The 11,059-nt window shown below is 48.4% G+C and overlaps 1 protein-coding gene across 1 annotated transcript; it reads left to right on the forward strand.

Annotated features, from left to right (window-relative positions):
- The first annotated feature begins 3,563 nt into the window (after window positions 1–3,563).
- ING2 (inhibitor of growth family member 2) lies at window positions 3,564–8,109 on the forward strand. Its single transcript, XM_075709442.1, has 2 exons — window positions 3,564–3,753; window positions 7,335–8,109. The coding sequence occupies exons 1-2, from the start codon at window positions 3,564–3,566 to the stop codon at window positions 8,003–8,005; spliced, it is 861 nt and encodes a 286-aa protein (XP_075565557.1). The 3' UTR covers window positions 8,006–8,109.
- Window positions 8,110–11,059: the final 2,950 nt, after the last annotated feature.

The raw sequence follows: 11,059 nt of genomic DNA on the forward strand, positions 1-11,059 counted from the left end.
AAGCAGAAACACAACCCCTCAAAACAGCCAACATCTTTCTAAAGAATATTGTATCACTTATATTAATCCAGGTCCTTTTGCACTAGTATACGGGTAGTGCTTTTTGCTGGTACAGTAAGTGTTGTCTGTTAATATTATATGAAAGAATTAAATTGGCTTCACTTACTCAGAAGTGACAGCAATGAACACCATACAGTAAAGTTTCAGCGGTTTACTGCCAATGGAAGTGAAGGTAACTAGGTTATTTTCACTTTCTAAATCTATCTGCGCAAAAATGCGACAAGTAGCATAAAATGATCTGAGGCTTAGCTTCGTTAATCTGAGCTGTCACAATACACAAAAAAGAAGCAGCTGGTTTTACTGGCATTTCGGATTTTAGGATGAAGGTGTCCTCTTAAGAACATGAACACACTGAGTTGCAGACTTCCTGGTTTTTTTGGCCAGAGTGACATCAGTGTAAGAACGAACGTTTTGAAACTGCCTACAACTTTGTTTTCATTTATTTTTATGAACTTCCCAATGCACTGCTGACTCGGGCAAAGCCATCTGTCTACTGCTATGGTTACTCAGTATCTTAGATGTAGATGTTATGAAAATCACTGTCATGTAGGAATCCAGCTTAGCAGCTGCATTGGTTAAAAGTTAAGGTGTTTAAATGCTTTTGTGAACTGGGATCTTAAGAAAATCATACTTGCAGATTGCCATCACGCGAGATGCTGATCTGCGGGCTGGTCAGATAAAGTCATCGAGGTTCAACGCGCTAATTTTGTCATAGGATTAGCCATGGAGCCATCTGGCACAGACCACATATTCACAGAATCATAGAAAAAATGTAGGCTGGAGGGGATCCTCTGGAGGCCATCAAAGCAGAGCCAGCTTCACAGACAGATCAGGTTGTGCCAGGCCTCATCCAGTGAGGCTCCAAAAATATCCAAGGATGGAGACCATACAACCCCCTGCGCAACCTGTGCTGCTGCTTAACCACTACTCGGGTCATGCCATCCTGAAATGTTATTACAGGATTAATATGGGTACTCGTTCTGTGCTGGCCACTTACCTATAGGTAGGAATGTAAGACAGAAGGGTTTTTGTGGGGTTGGGTGGGGTTTTTTTTCATTTTACCCTTGAATTCAATCATTTCTGATGCTGTTTTTTTCTAAGTTTGCCAGATGTCATATTTTTCCCCACTTTTTTTCAGATTTCTGAAATACAAAGGCAATGTACTGCAAAATGTACAGGTCTCCTCAGGATGTTTCAAGACTCCACAAGATTTTTTTTTTTCCCCTGATGCTTACCAATTATTATTAAAGTAGTAAAGATAAAAAAAAAGTCTGAAAGAGAGGTGGGGATGAAATCTCAACCTTTTAGTAATTCTATCTGCTTTATGTCATTCTCCCAGTAGGAAAAAGTATATAGTTAAAAAGTATATTTCTACTTTTGTTTCCTACTGTATTTGTTGTGGCCAACATTTGATACAAATTCTGCAACAGCCTTGGGAAGATAGGATTCTCTGTCAAAATTGGGAGATTTGTTGGCAGGCGAGTGCATTTTAAAAGGCTGAACTTTTTTGACACCTTATTTAAAATTCTTTGAAATGATTCCTCAGGATAAAATGTCACTCAGCTTTCCTAAGTAATAGTTTATCACAAATCATTTTGCTCTTCTTTAAAGCTAAATCAGATAGCTCTTATTATGGGCAAGAACAGTCTAAACTGCTGCTTCTTACAGTTGGATGATACGAATTAATCAGATGCCTCACTCTATCAACTGCTACAGCGAGAAAAGCTTGGCTATGGAGCACACTCTTGTGCACCACACAGAAACTTGCCTTCCCTGCACATAGCCTGTCGCTATGCTATCAGTACAAACCTCACGTCATGACGAAACCTGCTCTTCATTAAAAATATTGTTGCCGACATAGCTCACGACAGTGTTTGGGAGAGAAGTACAAGCCAAATTGCAAGCCATCTGCAAACAATTTAATGTGCATATACGTTTTATTGCAACAAAACTCACTCGCATTCCCCGCCCGTCAGACACAATGCCTTTGGAAAGATGCGTTTCGAGAGATTTAGTGCCACCAGTGCCGATGGATAATTTCGTATGCCGAAATAGTCCACGAAAACGAGAGGATGGTGCAAAGGGTGAGGCTGGAGCCTCAGACGTACAACTTCTGCACTTTTCTGTTTGCTCAGCTATATTTCGTATCATCTCCTGAAAATGGGGGAAGGTTCAGGGTTATGACTGAAAATACAGCGCAGAGTTGCACGGCCTGCGCAGGGAACAAGTGTAATCGGCGACAGCCGCAACACGCCCTCGAGATAAACTCCTCAGCCTCTCCAGGGACAGAGGATGTTTTGGGAAGAGCGAATAAACGCGCGGGGGGGGGGGGGGGGGGGCGGGCTGAGCGAAGAAGGGCGCTCGTCAGTGCTAACAAACGCGCCCCACGCCTGAGGGACCCTCGTGGATCTCTCCCCGCAGACACCGGCGGTCCCCGGGGCCAGGCCGCAGCGCCGCTCCCCGCCCTGCTAACAGCCCCTGCAGCGGCAGAAGCGCACTGACAGCTGGCGGCAGAAGGGCGCTACTCACACCGGGCCGTCACTGCTGCTCCCTTCGCCTTCACCTCACGCAGGTGCGACAGGGCCGCGCCCGCAGCAGGGGACGCAGGCCGGCCCGCCCGGCCCCTCAGGGGGCACCGCCGGCTGCTCGGTCAGGCCGGGCGCAGAGGCGGCGGGGCGCAAGGCGCCGCGGCCGCGGCTCCCGGGACGCAGGCGCCCGGCCCCCGGGGGAGCGGCCCTCGGGGCGGGGGGCGGGGAGCGGCCCTCGGGGCAGCCGCCGCCCCGCCCCGCCCCGCGCGCGTGGCGCCTCAGCGCCCCCCGCAACGGCCGCCCGCCCCCGCCCACACGCGGGGCACCTGGCGCGGGGCGGGGCGAGCCGCTCGGTCGCAGCCGCCTCGCTGCGCGCCGCCGTCGGGCTGCGGGGCGACAGCAGCTTCCCCCCATCCCACTCTCCCCGCCCCGAACCCGCACGCCTCTGCGGCGGCCGCCTCCATCAGGCGACGACCCCGCGCCGCCGCCGCCGCCGCCGCCGCCCCCTCCCCCCCCGGCGGGGTCACCGCTCCGCCCGGGCACGGAAACGGCGGAGGCGGGCGCCTTTAAGAGAGGCTCCGCCCCCGCGCTGGCTCCCGCCCCTTGCCGCGCGCCGGGCCAGTAGGAGCGGGGGAGAGGGGAAGGCGGGAGAATGCGAACCCCGCGCAGCGCCGCCAGCCGCGCCTTATAAGGGCAGGGCCTGGCGCATGCGCGCAGCCCGGCGGCCAGGGGCGGGGGCTCCGAGTGGGGTTCGCTTCGGCGGCGGCGCGGCGGCGGCGGGAAGGGGCGCGGGACCCCGCGGAGGGGCGGCCCGGCCCGGCCCAGCCCAGCGGCGCCCTCGCCCTCCCCGCGGCGCCTCGGCCCGGCCCGCGCGGCTCGGCCCCCGGAGGGCAGAGGGGCGGCGGCGGCAGGAGGGAGCGGAGCGGGGCCGCCGCGGGGACCCCGCGCCCGGTGCGGGCGGCGCGGCGGCGGCGGATGTGCTGCTGGCGCGGGGGGATGATGCTGGCGGGGCCGCAGCTGGTGGCGGGGCCGGCGGCGCCGGGCGGGGAGCGGGCCCGGCTGCTCTCGCTCTACGTGCAGGACTACCTGGAGTGCGTGGAGTCGCTGCCGCTGGACATCCAGCGCAACGCCTCGCTGCTGCGGGAGATGGACACGCAGTGCCAAGGTGGGCGCCGCCGCGGGACGCGGCCTCCGCCACAGGGCACCGGGCCGTGGCGGGGGGGGGGGGGCGGGGGGGGGCGGACGGGATGGACGGGGGGCCGCCCGCCCGCCGCACATGCGCCCGGCGCGGAGGGGCCGGAGCCGGGGCGGGCCCGGCGGAGGGGGGCGGGCGCCGGGGTGGGCTCCCTGCCGGGGCCTGCGCGGGGCTGAGCCCGCCGCCGCGCTCGGCGTCTGGCGGGGCGGGCGGCGGCCGGTGCCTCCGGCGGGAGGGAGCCCCGCGGCGGCGGCGGCGGCCCCGCCTCGGGGGCGGTGGGAGGCGGCGGTGCCTCGCTGCCCGGAGCTAGGCCCCGGCTCCGCGCCGGGGCCCGCTCCGCCGTGCGGCGCCGCTCCCGCCCCGCTTCCCCCCGGCGGGCAGCCCTGCTGGTCGGACCGGGGGCGGTGCTGCTGGAGGCGGGGGCACGGGAATCGGTTTTGGAGCTCGCCCTGCCCCGCTGCCGCCGCCCCCCGTTAAACGGCTGCTCTCGGAGCCGTCCCGCCAGGCGCCGGCCGGGGCGCTGCGGGTTAACGCAGCGGGGGTGCTGCCTGAGGGCTTGGCGGCGTTCCCTCTGGTAACGGCGAGGGTCCGGAGGGCGGGAAGGTGCCCCTGAGCTTCAGCCCAAGACATGGCCGCCTCCGAAACGCGGGTTCCATCTCCGTTAAACCCCTCGTGTGCCCCGCTGCCTTGGGCTGCGCAGCTGCCGTGTCTTTTACTCGCAGCGACTGCCCTGCCGCCTCGTCGTGGCGGGGCACCCGCTCCTGAGGAGCCTTGCTGCGTGGACTGTGCGGCAGAAGACGAGTGGCATGGACCCGCGGCGGCAGGCGGGGCCGGGGGGGGGGGGGTCTGTCCCCTGGAGTAGGAACTAGAGCCGAATCTCCCTCCCTAATGGGAGCCTTTCTTCACCCTGGGTAAGAGGGAGCCGTTAAGGCCTTTCAGACCTTAAATGTAAACGGATTCTTTCAATTATCTTTCTAATTACCCAGGAAGATACATAAGAACAGGCTTTTGTAAGTTTTCTGTGTTTTTAAAAGTCTAAAGGGCACGGATTTGTCTGCAGCATCTTGAATTCTTCCTCAAGGCTGGACTGCCCGGCCGGCTCTTTACCTGATGTGTGGTGACAACACTCTAGATCTGTCTTGCATAGATTCAATCTTTTATTTAGGCTATATATCCCTAATTGTATTCCTCCAGCTGCTAATACAGTGCTGGGCTAAAGCAGAGGTTTGTTGCTAGTGTTTCAAAAGTCTTCAACTGTTTTTAAAAAACAACAACAAAAAAAAAACCCCACCAAAGCCCTAAAAATTTGATAAAACTATTTTTGGCCCAAGTCTGAAGCTGTAAAAGCAGTGCTATATAATTTCAGCTAATTTAAAAGGTAGTGATAGTTCATGCAGGAGGGACAAAGCCACTCCTGTGCTTGGAAAACTGAAATCCTTTTAGCTTTTATTAGCTCTACCAAACTTAATCAGATTATCTGTAATGAACACTCAGCCCTGGTTTGTGTTATGTGGTTGGGGTTTTTTTCTTTTTAAAAACAGGGGTTTCAGAGCTGTTTATTTGGGCGTACGAATGCCTTCTCTAATCTTAGGGACCAACAAGGAGTTTGGTTAACTTACATCTCTGTCAACCCAAAAGTTCTTTCCTCCTTTTAATGGATGGTGATCCATTTAAAGTGTGCAGCATATCTTCATGGGCTGCATCCAGGGAATAATCGGCATAGGGTGAATGTTGTTCTCTGTCACCATGTGAAAAAGCTAACAAGCAGTTACTGCTTGTGCGTTCTTCCGGGCAGGGCATTCCCGATATGGGAAATTTGTGTAACTATCCCTATATGCACCCGCCCCCCCCCCCCCAAAAAAAAGTCTAGGTGGGAGATAATGTGGCTGCAGGCTGCAGAGTACTGTACTCTGGTTATGCCTTTCTAGTTCAACAGCCTACAAAGTACCTTACTCCATGCTTTTCAGGAGCAGAGAGTAAGACTTCCCATGCCCAGGGCAACAGGCAAGCGAAGCAGCTGAAGATGCAGGGAAACAAAACTTGTGTTTTTAATGGTAGCTGGGATGGTAGTATTGAGAAAAAAAATAGGTTGAGTGAGTTGTTGGACAGGCAGAGTGGTGATTTTTGTCGTCTTCTACTGAAAGTCTGGAACAGAACAAAATGCTGTTGGCTCCTGTTGGCATACAGGTTTCAGAATTTATAGCAAAAAGCTGCCATTCACGCTTAAGTGACTGTTTCAAGATGTCAGCAGGAAAAAAATCACTGTGAACAATGTGGAGATAATATCTATGGCTTCCATTTAGCACAAGCTTGAATCATTTCACAACTGTACAATGCAGACAAATTCTTTAAAAATGAAAGCCACTTTGTGAAATGCAGGTCTTCAGGAAGAGATGGATTGTACTGCGTATCTTCTCGCTTTAGAAGTAAATAGTTTAGTATCATTCATAAATTCCCTTGCCTGTTCAAATAAAATCCTTAAGTTGTTTCTGAAGGAACCAGTGCTGTATCTAACACCATGCATCAGGTTTCACTGTCAGTTCTACTAATCTATTTCCTTCCATGTTAGTAATTTCTGTCTTTTTATTTATAGATCTAATGTAACTTTTTGTCTGGAAAATACTATTTTTAAATCTACCAATATGGAACAATAGAGTACAGACTAAGACTGGCTTATAAGGCATTTGTTAATCTTGTATTTGGGTTCATTAAACTTGCTTCTAAGAACTAAATGTTATGAAAGATTCACAGCAACTCATTGTTATTTTGCATGACTTGCAAGAAGAAAAGCTTAGAAGTCAAACTGTGAGCCACTCATGACTAGTTGCTTAAAAACACCTTGTGATGCACTAAACAGTAGGTCACCTATTCTGAAAAGTTCAGCCTTGATTTAAAATGCAACTTGCTGTAATTTGTCTTGGCAATAGGAAAAGCATTTTGAGTGGTTTAAGCTGATTCAAATCCTGGTTGTAAATTTGCTATTGTGTAACTTCAGTTGTCATACTCCTTTTATAACTACGTCTGCTTCAAAGTGCAATACCAAACCTTTAGATGAATAAGAAGGGGAAGACAGAGGACCTGGATATCCTAATTCTGGAGCGTTATATGTCATGATATATAATGATTGTATGAATTCTGTTTCCTCCTGTGATACAATAAGCTATTGCTTTGGTTTGTAGGCCAGGGTTTTGGAACTACTGTGGCAAGGACTCTCAACAGAAATTTCTGCTTTTTCAGATGGAGGTAGGATCTGGACTATCCACGCTCCAGCAGCTATGGTGCCATTTCTTGGGTTATCTTTACTTTTTCCAGTGCCTAAAATAAGCTTGTTTTTTTTTCTTGGGACTTGAGAATTTTTTTCTTGGAACAGATTGTGATCTTAAACACTGATTTGATGACCACATGCAACTTGAATAAGATATCCGATCTAGCCCACTAGGGTATACTATAATTAAAATTTGTACTATTTCTCATCAGTTAGAAATACTTTTCTATATTTTGTTGAGCATGTTCCATCTTGTGTAATTATTCCGATTATCTTTATTTTATAGAGGCGTTAAAAGAAATAGATGATGTCTATGAAAAATACAAATCAGAAAATGATCCTGTTCAGAAGAAACGCTTGCAGCAGCATCTTCAACGTGCATTAATCAACAGCCAAGAACTTGGAGATGAAAAAATTCAAATAGTTACTCAGATGCTGGAACTGGTAGAGAATAGAGCCCGGCAAATGGAAACACACTCTCAGTGTTTTCAAGATCTGTCTGAGAATGAAAAGCCTCTAGAAAAGGCAAAGATGGAGTCCTGCCAGCCAGAGAGATCTTCACGTAGACCTCGTCGCCAGCGAACCAGCGAAAGCCGTGATCTGTGCCATATAGCAAACGGTATTGATGACTGCGATGATCAGCCACCTAAAGAAAAAAGATCTAAATCTTCCAAGAAGAAAAAACGCTCCAAAGCCAAACAAGAGAGAGAGGTTTCGCCTGTAGAATTTGCAATTGATCCCAATGAACCAACTTACTGCTTATGCAACCAAGTGTCTTATGGCGAAATGATAGGATGTGATAATGAACAGTGTCCTATCGAGTGGTTCCACTTCTCGTGTGTTGGACTCACCTACAAACCAAAGGGGAAATGGTATTGCCCCAAGTGCAGAGGAGACAATGAGAAAACAATGGACAAATGTACTGACAAATCAAAAAAGGATAGAAGATCGAGGTAGTGAAAGCAATTCATGTTTTAAAGAGTTGCTCCTTTTATATTAAAATGTTTAATTTCCAGAGAACGCTGTTTTAGGAAATGCATAAGACTATGCAATAATTTTTAATCTATAATATTAATGGAGTATTAAAAGCTGTTATACCTTCTGTGATCTTTAACTTTCTGCACTGAATAACCAAATAATTGAAACAGGGTGGCTTCAGACTTTCACAGAAGACATTACAAGCATATGGCGCTTGGTTTCAACTTAACCCCATTAGTATTTTAAAGAACCTTGTGAATCTTGAAATAGTGGTGGTGGGAAAGATACTGAAGAACTTCTCATGTTATGGGCAAGGCATTGAAAGGCCTCACATAACTGCTAGAATCTTAACAACTGAATTTGTTCTTTATCCCAGGTTTTAAGTTTTCAGTTTTTGTGTTAACGTCACACATTTGGAATTGGGGGTTTTGAATTCAGCTGTAACTGTAAAAGTCTTCCGAGCTAAAAGCAGACCTCTTCAGTGACTTTCATATGACCAGTATGTTATTTCAAGGAAAAAAAATACCACTAACTTAAGCTTTTTTTTGTCAATATTAAACTCTTGTCTTTGTGACTTTACACTTGGGAGTCAATTTTTGGATATGATAGAATTATGGTATATATGCAGTTTTGGATATTCTTAGTAGGTTTTGTTTAGGTTCTGCTGAGCATCCTGATAAGGTCTTTATTGTTTGAGATGGTGTCTCTAATGCCAAAACTATTTCCTTGGTAGTTTATGTTTTGCCACTGCCTATATAAGCCTTGAAGTGGTAGAAGGATCCCTTGAGAGGAGGGGATATTGACATCTCAGGGAACAGAAATTGCAAATGTGAGTAAATCTTCATCATAATCAATCTCTAGAGAGCTGAAACATGACTGGTATTCTCTGGGATGTAAACTTTGCTTTTTCTTCAATGGTATTTGTGTATGTGTGTGGCCACACCTGGGTTTAGGCACAGCACCGCAATTCTTGAGCTTGGGCAGCTATCTAAAAAGCTTGAAGGCAAAAGCTTTCAATAAAAGTTTTGATAGATAATAAAAAAAACCCATAAGCATGACTGGCACAGAGCCAGTAGACAAATCCCAGCAGGTTTCTGATGGGCTAAGTAACAGTGTTGTCCTGAATTATGCTGGTAGTGTCTAAATGCTGCTTGGGTGGTAGTGGAAAGTGAACTTCCTCACTGCCACTCCTTAGAGGAGGTGGAAAAAAAAAAAGATTATAACAGCTGTTCCTGCTCCTTTGCAGTGGGAGATGCTAATAGAGGAGAAGGGAGTGGTGTACCAAAGCTTGCACCTAGGGTTCCTGCTCAACAGTGTCCTTCCTGGCGGGCTTGGCAAGGCAGACAGAGCAGCTCTGCAGGACTGGGTGTGGGGCTTATCTCTCGGTGGGCTGCAAGTGCTCAGAAGCCCCCATAGGTCTCTGCTCTTTGCTGCTAAGGTCTCCTGTGACAACACAGGGGGAGAGGTGACACCATCTCTGGCCAAGCCTGATTGAAAAGCAGTTATGCTGAGTTGAGAGCAGCCCAGAAGGCAGATGAGCAAAAGCAAGGCACGATGGATGAACGTCACCAGAACTCCCCCCTGCATCTCCGCTAGAGGGCTGTGACGGCCGGGGCTGGAGGGCTGCACGCACTGCGCTTGGCATGAAGAAAGTCTCAGTGCTGTCGGGCCAGATGGTATGAATCGATGCGCGGAACTCTAAATATTATAAGCTATGTAAAATACTGAGCCTGTTTCCACAGTTATGATCTGATTCCTTAACAGGATTTAGCATTTGCAAGTAATACTAGTTAACATATGGCAGGGGAGCATAAAGCCAGTGTTTTGAATTTTTGGTCTGAAATTGTAGGTCTGTTAAGTGGAGTAGCCCCACTGGGGAGACCTGTATCACAGTAAGCAAACAGCTCTTGCAGGAAACTACTGTAAGGGCTCTGACCATCAGCAGGGTAGGAGAGAAGGTAAACCTTATTCCAAGGCTCTATCTTGCTTTCCAGGCCTAGTGGCTAATCTGACATTGCAAAGATAGGCTTCTTGACGGGGCTGGGTCATAGCTACTGATGGAGAATGATCAGGCCAGTTGATCCTTTTTCTGTTTGTTACGGCTTAATGATTCTTAAAATTCCCTTCTCGGGAAGAGTGGTTGGAAGCCTTGGGCTAGGGATTGTATCAACATCTAATGTCTACCTAAAATGGCAATGCCCCCTGGTATTAAAAAAACCAAGCATTACTTAAGTAAACACTGAAGTTGCAGAACAAAGTACAAGTGAAATTGTAACTATTAACATTATTAATTTACCTTGAAAAGTATTGCTTGAATTTTCTACTGGTTAAATCAAGAATACTTTTTTCCAAGGCAAAGGAGAAAGCTGGGAGCCTTATATAATTGTTCCTCTGGAATAATTGCTAAAGTAGGAAGTGTATGTTGTGGTGTTACAGAAAGAAAATTTTAGATTCTGAAAGTGGTCCAGATAAATATCTCTAATGCAGGGATGCTTTCTTTTATGCTAATGGCCCTTCTAGCAAGGAATATGAATTCTCAAGGTTTCCAGTGAAGATATTGCTGGGGAAATGGTACTTGCTTGCCTAATATGTGAAATTGCTTAAATGCAGAAATAATTCACTTCAGCAGCAGATTAGCAGTGTGCCTCAAATATACTTGGGTGCATCTAAAATTACTTCTTTTAAATACTCTGGCTAATCTGTTGTTAAAACATACATGAGAAGATCTGATGTTACCTGGCATTTAGCATTTCACCACCTTTTTAAACCAAACCCAGATTTTGTGGTTTTGCGTCCGTTTTTGTAGAAGATCAATGGTAACTGCTGAAGACACACATAAGATGTTAGTGTGAAATCAGAAAGGCAAGTAGAGAACTCTTGCTTCATGATGTTGAGTTCTTTTTCTTAAAGGGATGAACCTCACTAGTGAAGTGAAAATGAAAAGTAAACACTGTTAAACCAGCTCATCTTCAAGATATGTATTGACTGTCATGAAGTAAGTCTAGCTTCTTGGGAAAAAAATTCGGCAACAAA

The sequence above is a fragment of the Pelecanus crispus genome, chromosome 4 (assembly GCF_030463565.1).
Source record: "Pelecanus crispus isolate bPelCri1 chromosome 4, bPelCri1.pri, whole genome shotgun sequence".
Lineage (NCBI taxonomy): Eukaryota > Metazoa > Chordata > Aves > Pelecaniformes > Pelecanidae > Pelecanus > Pelecanus crispus.

Bases quoted from the DNA above. Each gene is read 5' to 3' on its own strand.
- ING2 (XM_075709442.1), top strand. From the start codon at position 3,564: ATGTGCTGCTGGCGCGGGGGGATGATGCTGGCGGGGCCGCAGCTGGTG. The intron at 3,754-7,334 runs GTGGGCGCCGCC...TTTATTTTATAG, and splicing joins GATGGACACGCAGTGCCAAG to AGGCGTTAAAAGAAATAGAT.